The sequence below is a fragment of the Plectropomus leopardus genome, chromosome 15 (genome assembly GCF_008729295.1).
Source record: "Plectropomus leopardus isolate mb chromosome 15, YSFRI_Pleo_2.0, whole genome shotgun sequence".
Taxonomy (NCBI): Eukaryota; Metazoa; Chordata; class Actinopteri; order Perciformes; family Serranidae; genus Plectropomus; species Plectropomus leopardus.
Window position 1 is genome coordinate 19,902,578 of NC_056477.1, and position 18,053 is coordinate 19,920,630.

Here is an 18,053-nt window from a genome sequence, read left to right on the forward strand (position 1 = left end):
AGGTCAAAGTCTGCTGGCTGGCAGAATCAGTAGGAGCAGAGTGTGTTTTTGTCCCTCACTGTCTAAGCTCTTCTCGCTCGCTTAACAACAACCTTCCTGTGCTTGGATTGTCACCAGTTCAACAACATGCTGCTTCGGACCGTGGTTCTGCTCCTTGTATGTATATCCACGGGCATGTGTGCCACTTTAGGCCACTACCAAGATCAAGAAAAGGAGGAGGAGGCCACTGCTGTCACTGAAGGTGTTGTAGTAGCTGATTCTGTAAAAGCAGCTGAAGATGATGTTGTTCCTGAAGATACCCAAGTGGGCGACTCACCTCCAGCTGCGGAGCCTGTAGCTAATTCCATTTTTGGTGACAATCTACTGGCTAAATTATTTGCAGGTGATGACCCAGCAGCTGAAAAAAATGAAGTGGATGTCTCTGCAGCAGATGGTGGAAAAGCCGAAGAGTCAGACAGTGATAGACTTGCTGGAGATGCCCCTGGTGTGGAAGCTCTTGCTGATGAAGCTGTCGCCAAGGAGAAGCTTTCATCTTCTTCTGAGGACAACGACATCAGGCCAGTCAAGATAAACCAGTCCCTGAATGCACCCTTGGCACAAAAAGATGATAGCAGCTGGAGCCTCAACTCAATTAGAAATACTTTCCAGACTATGCACGGATACTTTGACTCCCTGGTGGAATTGGCGGGGGGACGCAATGGTGTTTGTCAGTACCGCTGCAGATATGGTAAAAGCAAATCTCTTCATTTAACGTTCTGTTATGTTACTGAGATTGACAAGTGTTTAAGTGGCCTGGTGGTGGGACTTGTATAAATAGTCAAAATTGTCGCAGAAGAGCTGAGAAGTTTTATCAGTGCACCTGTCCTACAGTAGATTTCCAAAAGATAATTATGTTAGGTCTAAATCTAATATTCCTTCTGTGACTTTGTATTTGTTGTCTTAGCTCATTTAAAGTCTAAAATCAATCCTGTTTACAACATGCTTGGCCATCAGGCTGCTGATAATGAAATCTGGTTATCAGTCTACAGTTACGCAATCAATACAGATGTTCTCAAACAGAAGTTACATCTAATCTGTGAAACGACACACACCCAAGAACAACGATAATGTAACTCCTTGACACAGAGTACATGATGACATTAGTTTGTTAACATGCTTTCACTTAAATTTGAGATTAAATGTCTTCTATGTTTTCATAGGGCAACTTCCCCAACCTCGTCCCGGCTACCAGCTCCCAGAGCCCAACGGCTGCAGCTCCTCCCTGGTTGGATTCCAGGTGAATGCCGCTGTAGGTGGCCTGTTCATAGCACCAACAGCCCACAACTACATCACTAAGCCCATATAATAGAGCAAACCACAACCATAATGGCTGGAAATGCTAGTATTATAAACTGTACTGACACAGTTCATTCTTTTGACAGCTTGACCTTGGGATCCCCGCTATGACAAAGTGCTGTAATCAGCTCGACATGTGCTATGACACTTGTGGCACAAACAAGGCTGACTGTGACTCCACATTTCGCTCGTGTCTGCAAGGCATCTGCTCGGACCTTAAGAAGAGTCTGGGCTTTGTGTCGAAGGTGCAAGGTGAGATATTTACAGATTTACTTATGCGTAAAGGTCCAGTGTGTCTCATTTAGGGGGATATTTTGGCAGAAATGGAATATTATGAATGTTTTAGTTAGTGTGTAATCACCTGAAGGAAGTAGGAATCAGCATGTTTTCATGAATTTAGGCTGAGACGTTCTTATCTACATAGGGAGCGTATTCTCTTGTATGGAAAACGCAGTGTTGCACTGCCATGTTTCTACAGTAGCCCTGAACAGACAAACCAAACAGTGGCGTTAAATAGGACTATTCATATTTTCGTGACAGCCACCATAGTAAGCAGCCCCTCTGTGCCAAACAGCATTGGAGTAACACTAATTTGTAATATAAAACTGTTTCATTCAGTGTTTTTACTGACTTAAATCACCTGGTCTGTTTGTTTTGAAGAGGAAGAGACCTCTGAGGATTATTCGGCAGGCAGTCAAAACTTCCTGATTGTCTAAATGAGAAATTAGATGAGCCCACGTTAAGTTATCAGAGGAAAAAAGTGAGCACACCTTAGCAGATAGTGGGCAAGTAGCCCATCAGTGATGTGCCAAGCAGCATAGGAGAAACACCGATATGTAGCAAGAAACTGTTTTTTATAGTGTTTCACCGGTTTTAATCACGTGGTCCATTTGTTTTTGAGAGGAAGAGACCTCTGCGGATAATTTGACTACCTGTCAAATCCTCCCAAACAATGAACACTGAAGGGATTCGAATTGAAAGAAGTTTCAGCTGGATGCAATCTGCAATCTTCACCATTAGATGTCGCTAAATCCCCCTAAATCTTGCACACTGATCCTTTGAAATTACAGGGTGGCATGAGTGGGACCACCTGGGACATCTCACATACATTGTGTTAAAAAAATCAACTTTCTATATCGCTCTCCTTCCTCCTCAGCTTGTGAATCGATGGCAGACGCTCTGCACAGCACAGTGGGGACTCTTGGTTGCAGGCCTTACATGAACAGCCAGAGGGCAGCGTGTCTCTGCGAGGGAGAGGAGAAGGATGAACTGTGACACATTAACACTATCGACAAACTCCTCTATGCTTTCACAGACAGAGTGATGACTATTTATATACATTATACTATATATTTACAGGTTTTTTGTCAAGGAGGCGATACCTCACTTAAACCCTTTCAGGATTCACAGCCTGCGAGTGAAAAAAGACATAAAAGAGGAATGCAAATTTCTCAGGTTTTATTCATGGGCAGTACTGACAAATATTAAGTATCTGAATATGAATTTCAGAATCTTAATTAACTGCTTATGCATGTTACACTCTCCATTTAATTTTAGGCCATTTTTAGGCCTTTATGACTCCATTACCATAAATTACTGCAATGACTCCAAACAAAGTGCCTGATGGGAAGGATATTGTGGTTGGATTAATTTCCTCAAGATAGAAAGACAGTTTAATTACAAAGGCGCACATGTTTTTTCTTTTGTGTGCTGCTATTTATCAAGATAGTCTGCTTAAACTTTAAGTTAATGTCATGTAAATGTAATGCTACTACGTTAATGTTTGATGTTAGTTATTTGCCAGTGTTTGATATTATTTAAATAATAACTACATGGCTAATTGCAGTTGAACTGACATGATTAATTCGATATTAATTTTCAGTGAGGAAGCGCATGCTTTCCAGGGCATGGCACACTGATATCTCTTTCCCACCACACTGGGATGTGTGACGTGCTCCGCGAGCCATCGATTATACCAAGAAAATGAGTCAGAACGCATCCATGGGTGTTCTGCATGTATTTTTCAAGTCAGCAATGGTGTGAAATATAAACCACTTCTATAAATCCACTAAATCTTTAAGCCGTAATCAGGCCTGAGAAATGCCTGAAAGTGTGACCTAGAAAAACATCCTTCATGCTGTAGTTGTTACAAATGAACTGTGGCCCCTCCAAATGATTTCTAATAGAAATGTCATTCACTTTAATGTCAGGAATTTGTGCTGCCGGGCAAAGTGGCAATGAAACACATACAGCTCTGTGAGTGACACTGGAGTTTACATAGAAACAAAGACGACTGTACATACTGTGCATCTGCATGTCTATATGTGTATATGAGGGACTTTTAAATAAACTGGAATAGTCTCCTTTTATCTAAATGTTACTCTGCATATGCAGTTTTGCTGCTGCTGTTTGCATAAGCTCACTGTGTTTTGCTTTATGTTAGCATCATGGCTCAGGCAGGATGAAGATGGGGCCTCCACTCAGTGTGTGCTGCTCCTGAGTTTCACCACTCCCAGCCTCTCTGCGGACACGTCCTCGACAACTCTGAGCGCAATGGGAGTCCCCTGCACCACATACCAACACCTGGCAGTGGAGGAACACTTGCTGTAAACACAGGAGAAAAGCTTGTTTTGAGTACAGAACGAGAAAAAACACCACCACAGTGCAAGGATGGTGCAACTTCAGTTTATGAATACAGTCTTTGGTGTAAAGTGCTACACAGATATTAGCCCGCACACTTGCCAGCTGGCTCCCAGCATGCACTTTTTTTTTTTTTTTTTTTACTCACTCGGTTGTCCTTGCCAATGAACTTGAAAACAGGGACCTGGTAGTGCTTCGAGAGCTGGTCCTTAGATGAGTATTGTGTCACTGTTTCATCAGAGATACACCTGAGAGCAAAGCCAAAGGAAAACTGGAGTCTTAACACAGTACTCAATGATCCATATATGTTTCTAACAAGCCAATTTATCAAGTCTAGCTGCCCCACGGCCCTGAAACACTGTTGTATTTTTAATAGGAAATCATGAAAACAGATTACAGCCCTGCTCTGTAGGTGTCCGTGGAGTAGCAAGAGAAAATCTCTGTCTGGATTCAGTTGGAGAAATGGTTTGCCAAAAGTGAGTATTCCCCAGATAAAAAGGCTGTTCTTTGTTTCGATTTCTCAGCTCAAAATTCTTGTTTTCTTTCCACATTAATCACACGGACAAGGCCAGTGGCATTTTTTATTTGACATTTTCTTGAGTGGAGATTTCCTGTCCTGTAACTGTGTGCAGCTGCTTTTACAGTAAGGCTGTGTGGAAACAGCAACTTGGTCTGATCCTGTTGACATTTATTATAAGGACCATTAATGTCACAGGAACCAAAGGAATTTCTGGTATAAATGAGACAACCGCAGAATTCTTCATTTTTTTTTGTGCATGAGCAAGACACATTAAAGGGTAAGTTGACCCACATAACAACAAAAAAATCATTTTCTTATTTCTAGTCGTATCTATGCATGTATATACAGTTATAGAGCCTTAGCATGCTGTTGCCAAAACAACCACCACATCCTGCACTGATGACGTAGTCCTTGTTGAGACGAAATAGCATTTACACTACAAAAGATATGTGGTAAACTGTGTCCCAGATCACCACGACAAATGGTCTGAGTGATTGGATCACAATGTGTCTTTGTGGTCATTTACACTTGCATTTAGCGCTGGTAACTTGTAATCACATAACCCAAAATGCATGTTAATACCAGGTGTAACCAGGGCTTTGTAGTCATTATGATTCTCTTTGTGGGTTTGTGTCTCTTTGGTATTTATAGAAACTTTACTCAATTATAAAGAGGAAAGGTAAAGAAAAAAACATCACTTTATAGCCAACCACAATAGGCGAATCCTCTACCTACTGCTATAAACAAACCTATTAGTTTAGGTGCTACAAAACACACCACTCTCTTTATAGCAGATGAGTTTTTCTTGAAAGATATCCCTGACACCTACAATGTGATCATGAACTGAGAATAGCTTGAATCTTTATTGGAGTATATCTTTTAGTATTAGAGGGTAGCATAACAGAAACCTATTCATTTAAAAAAGTAATGGAGATACTCCTTCCAGCAGTGCTATTTTCTGGTCCAAGGCCTTTGCAATTAGTGTGCTATACCATGCAGCACAAGATGTGGCATTAAAACTGATCAAAAACCCACAACTCACCCATCTTTGATGAGGTAATACTTGAGTGCCTGGTCAGCTTTGGGCCCTGGTGTGGCGAAGCAGCTTTCCACCAAGGCAGACAGGCCCTCCACCCTTTCTTTCGGCTCCACCCCAAAGAAGAGGGAGTCGTGCAGGCGGAGCGATGGCGGGGTGAGGTAAGGCTCTGAGAACTCTGCGCTCTTAAAGAGCTCCAGGGAGAAGGGGAAGACTCCCTCGCTGTGGCCTGCCAGTTCGAGGGCTGAGCTGCGCTGACTTGCCTGGTATCCGTCCGACACTTGGTACTCCCTGGGGAATTCACAGGTGACTGGGAGCACTAACTTGCTGGTGCGGACTATCAGGTCCTTGCTGCTGCCTGGGCTGCTCCTGGGAAGTCCTGTCACCAGGTTGGTCCCCACAATCTTGTCATCTGTCACCTGGGGGTCAACACTCAGTTTATAGCACTTTACAGTGATAGCTTTTTCAATTGATAACAACTGCACATAACCCACTTTAAAAGCACAGTGATATGATACTCAAATATTTCTCCTGGCCATATCCACAGAGACTAAACCCTGAGCACATTCAGTCTAAAACCCAGTGACCTCTGACCTCCACCACTGTGCCACAGGTCTTGAGGCTGAAGCTGAGGTTGATGTGTGTGCCATTGGAGACACCTCGACAAGATGAGTTGGACAGCGAGAGCTCCAGTCCTCCTACAAGGTCTTTAGGCACTGACACAATAATAGAGCTGGAATCACACTGGACCGGCACTGCAGGACACAGAAGCAGAGATATGACATGTTATTACTGTCCCATAAAAAGGAACATAAATACGATGACAAAAAGATAAAAACACACCACCCAATCTGTTTGTTGCTAAAGTACATAAAGAGACATAGATTATTGAAAGTAATCAACATAAATGAGTTGATGATGAACATAATCAATGATTGCAACCCTAAATTTTAATAGCTTTAGTTGTTTTTGGCTAAAAAAAACAAAACAAACAAAAAAAACGTTTCTCGATGTAAACAGACAGTGCTACAGCGAAAAACAAGTATCACAACCTCATATTTCACTGACTCAAGCTAACATCTGCTCATGATACCATTTAGATTTCATACATATTTTATAATAATAATAACTTTATTTAAATAGCACCTTTGAAAACACAGTTTACAAACTGCTTTGACAAACACGGCAAGGCTAAGACTGTAAACCCAGTAACAAAAAGGCAGTAGACAGAACACAAAACACTAATAATAATAATAACAATAACAATAATAATAAGCAAGTAAAAAGATAAATTAGAGGCTAAAATTAAAAGACAAGATAAAAAATTTTAATAAATAAATAAAATTAAAAGATGAGTTAAAAGACACATTGAAAAACAACTTAAAAGAAGAATTAAAAGACAACATCACATAAAGTCAAGTAGAGGAAAATGTGTTTTAAGAAGTGATTTAAAAGAAGTTTTTGATTCTGTCGGTTATCACAGAATCAATCGCAGGTTGTTCCAAAGACAAGGCGCCCTGATGGCAAAAGCACGCTCACCTTTAGTTTTAAGCCTCGACATAGGAATGACCTGGAGGGCCCCACCTGTGGCCTGACTCATATTGGGTTAACATTTCTATAATATAGTTAGGGGCCAGACCCAGACGACCTTTAAAAGTGATCAGTAAATCTTAAAATCAATTCTAAAATGAATGGGGAGCCAATGGAGGGAAGCCAGAACTGGGGTGATGTGATGTCACCTATTGAAACCAGTGAGAAGCCTAGCTGCTGCATTTTTGACAAGTTGTTGGTGGGAGAGTGATTTTTGATTTATGCCAGAGAGGAGGGAGTTACAGTAGTCAAGCCTGGAGAAGATGAAAGTATGTATAGTTTTTTCCAGGTCAGAGTGTGATAGTGTATGTTAAATTTGTGAGATTGTTCTTAATTGAAGGAAGCAGGATTGGACAGTTTTACTGAAATGTGAGTGAAAGGTTAAATCTGAATCAAATATAACTCCTAAATTTCTGGCAGTGGGTTCTAAGTTAGTGAAAAGTGAATTACTTAAAAAAAAATCTGGGGTTACATTGTTTTTTGTTTTTTTTTTTTAAATTAAATTAGAATAAAAGGATGCTCTAGTATCTTTAACTGCTTTCAGATAATTCTTCATCGCATCTTTCCAGATTTCATAAAATACATGTAAACCTGTCTTCTTTCATTTTCTTTCCTTACTTCTTCAGTCTCTCTTTAGTTTTTCATTCATTCATTTAACCAGGGTTGATGTGTTATATTTGACTTTTTGAATTTTTATGGGGCAACATAGTCCAAGACAGCCAGACAGGTGTGGTTAAAACAGGGGACCAGCTCCTCTGTGTTAAAATTTAGGTTAAAAGCAGTTAAAGAGGTAGCATTAAAAAGCTCTGAGAAATTGCTAGCTGACGTGGAATTAACAATACGGCGGTGGACCGGTGTGCTGTGGTTAAAAGGCAGTTGTGTTAAAACCAGATTGAATAAAAAAGCTTTGTGATCAGACACACAAGGGTCCTTCAATGAGTGGGGTGCAGTCTCCTTCAGTGAGCCAAGTTTCAGTGATAATAAAAAAAGTCAAAATTATTAAAATCTAATGTTGACGATGTTAATGTTAATGATCTAATGTTTAAAAGGCCAAAATTTACAGACTTACAGAGAAGGGCAGGGGTTGAGAGAGGTTGCAGATGGATTTGAATTAAGTTGTCATGATTGGCAGCAGTGGGGTGAGACACAGGGTGTGTAATATTGAATTTTTGGTGGGAAATTATGGTTGTTATAGGGCACGGTGGGCCAGATCTGTGTGAGAGGACTGGAAGGGGTGCAAGGGGAGTGGGTAGTGACGGTGATTCAACATGGGAACCCTTGTGGGAGTGTGATGTGGAGTTAAATGACTGGAAGGACCTGTCATTAGGACCATGTTGTGTGGTTGTAGTTGTGACATAGAGGGAGAGGGTTGATCCGGGTTATGAGGGAGAGATGTAAACAGTTTTTAGGGAGTGATTGCACTGCGTACTGCAAGTTAGCTGACAGCATCTGGCTACCTTGTTTGTTGGGGTGTATGCTGTCTCCTCTGAAGAGAGAGGGACAATCCCAAAACAGATGAAAATTGCCTAGAAAACACATGTTGTGAGATTTGGTGGAGAAGAGCCATGCGTTAAGATAAATTAATCTGCTAAAATGTTCTGCTCCATGAGCTAAGGTGGGAATGAGGCCAGAAATAAAAACAGATTTGCCAGAAGTTTTTTTAAGACATAAAAGAGGAGGTTAAAATGATGTTTGGTGCGTTCAGACTCCCGATACGCTGTGTTGTTTGTCCCCACATTGACAATGATTCTGTGGAGGGAGGCTGGTAGAGTGGGCAGTAGATCCATATGTGACACCATCGGAGACATGGAGGGAGGGAGGTGAGCGGACACCGGGGCCGGCCTGACAGAAGGAGCGAGTGTAGGAAATGTGTTTTGACTGAGCTACAGCAACAGAGATAAAGCTTTCCATCAGCTGATCTTTTTTCCTGATCTCGGTCTTCAGGCGGGGGATGTCCTCTGTTAACCTTTGAGTATTTTAATTTACAGTCACAGTCCGCACACACAACCATCATCGCTGGATTCACGATCGTACAGTGGAAAACTTAACTCAAGTTAAAAGTAATCCCACAATCGTAAAAGAATACTGTTAAAACAAGTTTTGCCGGGCAGTGTAAAGTGGCGCTCACCCCAGCATGTCCTCTCGCGCTTCAGTGTTGCTCCAGCAGATGAAAAGCCCTTAACAAGTTAAAATCCACGTCCGATTACTAAAAATCTTTATCCAGTTAAAAGAAGTGGTTCAAACAGCCAATCTCTAGGCGTGAACTAAAAAGATATGGCAGATAGCTCGATAAAAACAGGCTAAAAATCCGATCAAGTCAGCGCCTCTGACAGGTAGACACAGACGCCGACGCATGCGCACATCAATGATCAGTTATGCTCTGGAGAGGAGGTAGCTTGCCTTAAGATCATGGATCATTCAGGCAGCCGTGACAACACTCACTTGTTAGTGTATTTAAGTACTTTTCCCAAAATGTACTTTTTTCACGGCAGTCATTCTGACTTGTCATGATAGGAAAAGCACAGGTGAAACTTAACCCCCCCCAAAGTGGAATGCAGCCATCATTAATGTTATTGAATACACCTGTGCTTCTCCTACTAAGACATCTGAAAATGTCTGCCGTGAAAAAGGTCAATGAGTAGTCAAGTTTACTCTCCCAAATTGCATGAAAAATATTCCTGTTTCTGGTTGACGTTTCCACATACATGATTGGTTGGCAAGCCCACCCTGTGGAGCTCAGAAGGGTTAAATAAAACAAATGTATTAACTTATACTGGGTAGATTAATGTAAGCGTGCATCTCTGTGTGACATATGACATACTATATTATAACTTTTTATGACATACTATACGATGACATTTTTCATGGCATCCCAAACAGTGATATTTGTATATACTGTATGTGTATCTTTTGTAACATTTTTACTGAAATACTGCACTATGACATGCTAAACCATGACTTTTTTATCACGTACTATATTATGACTTTTTCAGACCTTTTATAACATTCTTTAGGATAAATTAAACTATGACATTTTAATGACATGCTAATATAGAAGTTTTTTCATGACATACAGAGTTTGACCTTTTTTGACATACTACATTTTGTACCGGGTAGATTAATGTTATCGTGCATCCCTGTGTGACATATGACATACCATACTATGACTTTCTTTTGACATTCTTATAACATCCTAAACTAGGACTTATTTCATGACATACTGTAGTAAGACCTATACTGTATGTATTAACTTATACTGGGTATAACCTGCCATATATACGTCCCAGTATTTGATAGTAATTTTAAACCATTCCCCATCACTCAGATTACATCTTAGGTTCTTGTGCTGAATGATCCTCAGGTTTTTACAAATGGCTATTTGCAACCTTTTAAAGGTTTTGTAGAATAGCTGCCTTGGTGTGCAATTCCAAAAATTCCATCATTGGCTGATTTAATACATATTTTGCCCTTTTTTTTTATACATATTATCTAATAAGCTGTTATCAGTTAGTCAAAGAAATTATCCACAGATAAAGCTATAATAAAAACAATCATTAGCTGTCCTGCTATCCAAAAATACACTGATGTGTAAATGATCTGAAAGCAAAATATTGTTTTGCAGGATTGTCTCATTTCTCAAACCAAATGTGTGCAGATTATTATCCACTGCTAATAAATAACCCTGAACAGAAATGTAAAATATGCAGCAATGGCCTGAGGAAATGCATTTTGGACAAACTTCTACTATCGAGAACATCTTTTTAGATCAATGTTTGTATCTCTGTGCCAGCTTGCCTTGCTGTCTGACTGATTATCTAACTTGAAAATCTACCTTTCTCTCTCTCTCTCTCTCTCTTTCTCTCTCTCTCACACACACACACACACACAGACCACACTGATACACACCCTGACATGTGCGTTTGTCCTCTCCCAGCTCCAGCCCTCTGGGACAGTGGCACTGATAGGAGTCCAGCAGTGTGGAGCAGCCATGGCTGCAGCCTCCATTGTTAACATGACAGCCTGCTATCTCTGCATAAGGCGACACAGAGAAAAGGAGACAGTGAAGAGCACTGTGTGGTGTCCCTGCTTTAACTATCTCTGCACAGCATTGACTGTTGTGTCACATGCACATCAGGACATGGATGTACCTCTACAGTTGCGTCCATCCTCATCCAGCACACGGCCCGGCCCACACTCACAGCGCCTGGAGCCTTTAGTGTTCACACACACCTCTGCACAGCCGCCGTTGCCCTTCTCACATTCATTCACATCTGAACATTAGGACACACACCACAGCTGGGTCAGATATTATTATCAGACGAGGCCCGTTTTAATCGACTGAGTAGCAGATGGGTGGAGTTTATCACCTCAAGGCAATTCACTTAGTGTTCCTGGGAGGTAGATGATAAATCGACTTTAAAGGACTTTAAAACTGCATTTATAATACTGAGAACTGGTAAAGAAATAATGATGGGTGAAATAAAAGGAGGGACTAAAGTGAGAGTGCAAGAGAGTGAGGAAGGAGAGTAAGCGAAGATGGAGAAATGAAGAAGTCATTTCTGAGACAGCGAAAGGCAGATTTGGTTGATGGGTGAATAATGAGATAATGGGAGTTTTCAGGCCTGCTAGGTTCCCTCTGCATGCCTGTCACCCATCATTAGGTGTACCGTCCGGTGTAACACACACACACACACACACACACACACACACACACACACACACCTTTCCAAGAGTCAGCAAATGCAAAAGCAATATTTCAGTCTGTCTCTATCGCTGCTTTGCTTTGAGTGCTTTGCACTCATCCTTCCTACTTTATGATCCATCTTATCATTTAGAATATGTAAAATTAGAAATAACTCTTTTGGTATGGAATTGTAACATTTAAATACACCCTTAAGGTCGTAGAAGCTATATGAAAAGGTTGGGACAGCTGCAGTCACAGGACCGTGCTTCATTAGAGCAATGCTTCCTAACCATGGATACCTCAGGGGGTACGTGGAAAGATTGTGGAGTAACATATTTCATAAAAAGAAGTTACAATTTGATTTAAAGAACATATCCACGTCTTGAATCAGCTACAACATCTCAAAGCAATTTGCAATTAAAAGGGTTTGAAAGCTAGTTAACAAGTAAACTGTCAAACATTTGAAAGTGTTAGGTTAAATACAAGGAAACATGTTAAATAGTTAGCCAAAAGCAATGGGTAATAGGATATGTGGTGAAAATCGGGTAATGGGTTGTTGGTTTATATGTTGCCAACATGCCACGAGCATGGTTAGGTATTGATTTTTGGTTGAATTGAGGTTGTGACATTTGGTGACCAAAATTTAATGTCAGGACAGCGTAGAATACTGATGACAGATTACAATATTTTTGTTGGTTTAAAGTTGTGTTGTTAAGTAACCAAAATCCAACATTTTCTTCACGTATGTGTCATGTCAACATCTTCTTCACATAAAAAAACAACATTTAGTTGTACGGTATGGAGATCAAAACACAAAGACTGCCAAACATCATAATGTTAACACCTAAACAACGCAAAATTTAAACATCATTAGACATTTAAAATGTGATTACCCCGATTTTCATAACAAGCAAAATTTAACATCTGTCCAACGTAAGAGTCCAACATCTTTCTGATGTCATACTAACGCCTGGTGCCAGCTGGGTCAAAAAGATGAATGGAGCGAATGGTGTTTGTTTTGTTGAACAAACTCAATCCACTGCCAAAGGTCTATAAAATGAAGGTGAAAGCTACAAAAAAAGCTAGACTGAAAGTTATTTGTATATTTTAATTGTATCTATATACATTTTGCAGCTGTTTGCAATCTGGTTAGATGCTAAACTGCAGTTCATCATACTGGTACTTATGCAGTGACAGTAAATCTAATATATGTTGACCTTCAGTTAAAATCATGTTCTTGTCAAACTACTTTTTAAGGTCAAGGTTGAACTTTGACACTCAGGTAATTGAAATGATGTCCCTCTTAACATGAATGAATGTGAATGTGAGTTATCATTGAAGACAAAAAAAATTAGTTAATAAAATTAAAATTCTCATAATGAATGCTTATGTTGTCTTTGCAGCCTCTGCGCCACATTATCAATACCCAGTTATGTGAAGGAAACATTTAAATAAGAATAGTATAATAACAGCTTATCCAGATGTATGAGTGGTTTCATCAAAACAATGGGTCAACATACTGAGAAAGCAGTCTGATTAATTTCCCTTGTTATTGTTTTTCAGAAACTATTTCCAGCCTATCCGTCTTCGTGTCTGTTACAAAACTTATCTGTCCGCTCTCTTCCTCCCTCTCTGTCTGTCTCACCCAGGCATGTTTGTCTGTCTGGTCCCAGGACAGTTCCAGGTGCACAGCGACAGTCAGACTCGGGACATCTGGGACCTAAACAGTCCACTTCATCACAGATATCATAGAAATCTGTGCAACACACACAAGCAAAAATAAATTAGCATAACAAAAGACAAGAAAATTAAAAATAACTCAGTTAAGGAATTTACTTTTCATATATCAAACATGCTCCCTTACGGCCACAGTAAACATGGAAGCAGACGGAGGGTCTGGGCAGGCGGTAGACAAAGTAGCCTCCAGTACAGGCCTTCACATCGACGCTGGCGTTCCACTGACAGCAGTTGTCATTGAAGCTGGCACACACAGGCAGGGTGACGATGCCTTCGTTGGGTTGAGGGTGGGTGCCGTTGAGCCAGATGGGAGCATGGGTGCCACAATGATTCTCAGACACGCAGAAGGTGGGCATGGCATCCCCTGCCATGCCAGTGAAGCGATACCATTCTCCAGACATGTGGCTGTCGCACAGGGGCACGCCGGTTGACTGGTTGACGTGGTAGTCTGTGTTCCTCCAGGGTTCATTCAGGCTGATGTAGGCAGAGCAGGGGTCCAGAGCTGAGGCGGAGAAGGCAAGGCAAGTTTATTAGCAAGTTCAAATAGCAAAGTTTGGCAAAAGGCAATTAAAAGTGCTTTCCATTTGAAATCAAAAGCCTAGGAACATAGTGCAGAAGGAACACATTACAAAAAGACATTTAAATACAATTAAAAATGCCACTAAAGAGTTAGAGAACAGAAAATAAAAGCCAGTCCATATATAATGCTAGTCCATAGACAAGCAGTATATCTTGAACCCCTCCCTGTGTTTTTGACATCTATACTGGCCACTTGAGCAAACTCGCTACCATGAAGCAGACTTTTGGACCTCAAAGATAAACTGTAACACAGAGTCAATTCTAATTGAACTAAAAGCCAACAAGCCGTCCACAAAGAACTCTTTATCCGGTCCTGTCAGAGGCGACTCTTTTCACTACAGCCGGCTTTGCAGAATCAGGAGAACAACTGAACAAGCAGAGTAAACAAAGTGCAGCAAAAACAATCAATAGCGTCTCCCTCTCTTCATGCCCTCTCAACGGTGTAATTAAGAGGTAGACATAAAACAAAAGGAAAAGAAGAATACGTGAGGGATGATGGGAGCAGGCAAAGTGGGCAAGAGTAAGTGTTAATCACAGAGAATCAGCAGGGATGAAGAAACAGCGGGAGGCTCATCAGTGTGGCAGTAAAGCATCTTCAGCGACAGGCCAGGAGCCAGGAAACATGACAGCTGACGACCAGCTCATAACACTTTACTGGAGCGGTAACCAGCACTATCACCAAACCTCCAGGCTTTCCATTTAGCTGGATTACTCTACATAAAATATCCATGTTTATGCTCTCTGTGTGACATGTAATGGAGGTCAAGGTTAATGTTTACAACTGTTCTTTTCACTTTGTTTTGCTTTCACAAATAAACACACAAACACCAACACCATTTCGAAGTTATGACGAAACATCTGTGTGAGACAGGACTCATTTTGTGACCATAAATGATGTCACCACACATCATTCTCAGCCTTCATCCACTAATGGACAGTCCATCTTGTCGCGACTTGCTGCTCCAATAAAAGCAGAGGGATCAATCCACGGCTAGACCCACTGACAGCGTAAACGACCAGTTTTGGAGACATACGACTGACCAACTGTGTTCCAGCTCACACAGCACAGAAGGGGCAGAGGACATAGCTGACTCATGCGGGTGTATGCTAATGGGAGCGTTAAATCTTCCAGATGGGGCTTGAATAACTTAATATGGCTATTAAGGGAACGTGGAGCCAAGCCTGACCTGAGTCAGACTCCAGCCTCTTATCTGCACAGATGAAGATGAAGACCCAGAGTAAACACTGTCCAACCTTATGAGTTCTCGTAATTAATATTCTTTGTTAAAGGATAAAGCTGGTGATATTCTATTATTTTTGTGAATCCCATGAAAAGACTAAAACCTGCAATGAATTGATCCTGCTAACACCTGCGCTTGTGTGGCCAACACCTGATATTTATTATCCCTCTAGACCTGCAGTATTGTCCAGAAACCATTAAAAGCACATTAATGAGCAACACTGCTGCATTATATGACACCCCCCTTCATTAAAATCCCACATACGCCAACCTGCTTCTGTAAATACTCACTAGAGCACCAAATATGTGTTATACGCTGCTGAAAATAGTCCCTGCGAAACAAAGGAGATTAAAAACATTTGCATTTGTCCTGCCAATGAAACATGAAAGTAGAAAAGGACATTTTCACCTCAAACTGATGCATAACAATTTACCAGAATACAGGACATTATGTGTCTGATGCTAAATATTTCCTGGAAACCCCCAGTTGCATATATGTTCCCCCGAGTGTTGAAACATAACCTACGCCCTCGCCACAAAATGCACAATTTAACCCAGAAAGCTACAATGCCCACAGCTGTTTTAGTAAAATTATGAAGCCTTTTAGAATAGAATAGAAATTTGTCGTCCACCTCAGATCACATGATAAAAGCAGATGAGCAGTTAGTAAAACAAATGTATAGACAAGGTCATTAGAGTCACTCTACAGATTAAATTAGTTCATATTAGTGTCTGTCTGCAGTTAAAAACTCATCAGTCACTTTGTTGGGTTAAGAAAATTGATGGCACTTGGAATGAAGGACTTCTTGAATACTTTTTTTGTTGCCAGAGGGACTCTATAGTGCTGATGAGAGGATGGCAGCGATCAGATAAGATATGCATCGACCCAAAATACAAGAGATTATTATTCGTCTATATGATGATGATGATGATGATGATTATCATTGTTAGATGCAGAGTTTAGGTGACAGCATCAGGCATGTATTTGTGGCCTGTTTTTAAGGATTTACATCTTTAGTAGAGTTAATTGGTCTTAGAGTTGAGTGCAACAAATAGTTTAGAAAAGTACAAAAGTATTGGAAGATGGACCAACACATTATTGATTTGGGTCTTTTCATGGGATTTGTTGACAAAAAGAAACATATTAAAAAATGTCAGCCTTATCCTTTAACCTATGGCAATTAATAAATAAACAGATGAATAAATAAATAAAAGCAAAAAAACCCCGGCTACAAACAGGCAGATTTGACACATATTGCTGTGCAATAGTTCTGTTATAATCTTAATGTAGAGTAAAAAACATCAAAATAATAACAAAAAAAAAAAACATACACTCACCCACACCTGCAACTGCAACGACCTCCAGGAGCAGACTGATAATCACCCAAAAAATCATGATGTGTTTTCTCAGAGCTGGCTAAATTATAATCTGAGTTTAGCCTAATAGAGCATGTGTATCTGGCTCTTTTGGTTCAACCTTAGGGGAAGCCTGTCTTTAATAGGCGCCTCTTATCTGTTTGTGTCATTTTGTCATGTCTTTCTGTCTCACCTTGACCTCTTAACCCTCTGCTCCCCAAATCCAATGACAGGACCATCCTCCCATTGTTTCCCACTCTCCTCCCTCCGTCCGTCCTGCACAGACACACAATCTGAAACTACACCAAATATATCTTTTATGTTGCCGTCATGCTGTGAAAAAGTGTAATTGTGGCTTTTTTACATCTTTATGTCTTTTCTGTCTCATCCTCCCTGATTTAAAGGGCGTGGAAGAACGAGCAGTGATCTAATCTGCAGTGGCATTTAACCAATCTCACTAATCTGCTTAGTGTCGTGCTGAGGCATCTCTCACTTCAAGACGACGGCGAGGTTTGCAAACTGAGGACACGCTGTGCCAGTGGAGTGAATATGTTCTCATCTAGCTCATTACTTGACCGCTATAGTACTGGCCAGAAAATATCTGAAGCTTGGCCCCTTTTCATTAAGAAAGAGCCCAAACTAACCTGACGCCCGCAGTTTTTGTTTCTTATATGTAATTAAATCAATGGAGACATAAATCCAGCAGGCTGTTAGAAGAAATGAGGTGGAACATGCCATTCCTACTTTGTGATTACTGCTGGAAATAAGACACCTTTCGACCTTCTTGCTGCATGGCTCGATGGCACAGGCAGATTTAATCAGCGTACTTTTATTATACTAGTACCACATAACCGCATTGTTTTTTGGAAAGCCACATATAGTGTTTCCATTTCTGATGTCCCCCTTATTGTTATCCATTGTTCAATTTTCCTCTAAATTTCACCATAACTTGGTTTTTAGTTTTTGGATTTTTGAGCATTTTTTTTTAAATGATATTGCAATTTTTAGGTTGGGTTCAGGTTGTTTTAGTAGTTTCTCTGCTGTCATATGTGGTGCATTATCAGGTAAAAGATAAGGGTAGGGTTTTTTTAAGCCATGCTATAGAGGCGAGGCATCTGAAAAACAATGTCAGTCAGTCGAACTATGCTAAATATTGGATGGATTTTGTAAAAATTTTGTGTGAACATACACGGTCCCCGGAGGCTGAAGCCGGATAACTTTGGTGATTTGTGTATTTTTTTCTATGGTGCCACTAGGAAGTAGCAGAGAATGTTTAATTTGAGAAATTATATAACATGACTCAGGGAAGCAGCAATGCCTCCAGTAAGCAAATTTG

The 18,053-nt window shown here is 40.6% G+C and overlaps 2 protein-coding genes across 3 annotated transcripts; one reads left to right on the forward strand and one right to left on the reverse strand.

The window, feature by feature from the left end:
* Positions 1 to 46: 46 nt before the first annotated feature.
* On the forward strand, positions 47 to 2,684 carry pla2g12b (phospholipase A2, group XIIB). Its single transcript, XM_042502824.1, has 4 exons — positions 47 to 727; positions 1,200 to 1,276; positions 1,422 to 1,587; positions 2,492 to 2,684. The coding sequence occupies exons 1-4, from the start codon at positions 127 to 129 to the stop codon at positions 2,608 to 2,610; spliced, it is 963 nt and encodes a 320-aa protein (XP_042358758.1). The 5' UTR covers positions 47 to 126; the 3' UTR covers positions 2,611 to 2,684.
* Positions 2,529 to 16,824, reverse strand: oit3 (oncoprotein induced transcript 3). 2 transcript variants are annotated; one of them, XM_042502821.1, is made up of 10 exons: positions 16,700 to 16,824; positions 13,670 to 14,044; positions 13,451 to 13,561; positions 11,270 to 11,392; positions 11,028 to 11,150; positions 6,126 to 6,286; positions 5,538 to 5,950; positions 4,124 to 4,223; positions 3,759 to 3,939; positions 2,529 to 2,579 (listed from the first exon to the last, which is right to left on the reverse strand). In XM_042502821.1, the coding sequence occupies exons 1-9, from the start codon at positions 16,755 to 16,757 to the stop codon at positions 3,781 to 3,783; spliced, it is 1,623 nt and encodes a 540-aa protein (XP_042358755.1). In that variant the 5' UTR covers positions 16,758 to 16,824; the 3' UTR covers positions 2,529 to 2,579; positions 3,759 to 3,780. The 2 variants fall into 2 exon arrangements, with proteins under 2 accessions (XP_042358755.1, XP_042358754.1); XM_042502820.1 differs by lacking the exon at positions 2,529 to 2,579 and having other exon boundaries at positions 2,729 to 3,939.
* Between the last annotated feature and the right edge of the window lie 1,229 nt (positions 16,825 to 18,053).

Bases quoted from the DNA above. Each gene is read 5' to 3' on its own strand.
- pla2g12b (XM_042502824.1), top strand. From the start codon at position 127: ATGCTGCTTCGGACCGTGGTTCTGCTCCTTGTATGTATATCCACGGGC. The intron at 728-1,199 runs GTAAAAGCAAAT...ATGTTTTCATAG, and splicing joins TCAGTACCGCTGCAGATATG to GGCAACTTCCCCAACCTCGT. The intron at 1,277-1,421 runs GTGAATGCCGCT...TTCTTTTGACAG, and splicing joins CCTCCCTGGTTGGATTCCAG to CTTGACCTTGGGATCCCCGC.
- oit3 (XM_042502821.1), bottom strand. From the start codon at position 16,757: ATGATTTTTTGGGTGATTATCAGTCTGCTCCTGGAGGTCGTTGCAGTT. The intron at 13,562-13,669 runs GTAAGGGAGCAT...TGTGTTGCACAG, and splicing joins CTTCCATGTTTACTGTGGCC to ATTTCTATGATATCTGTGAT. The intron at 5,951-6,125 runs GTCAGAGGTCAC...GTTGACCCCCAG, and splicing joins CCTGTGGCACAGTGGTGGAG to GTGACAGATGACAAGATTGT.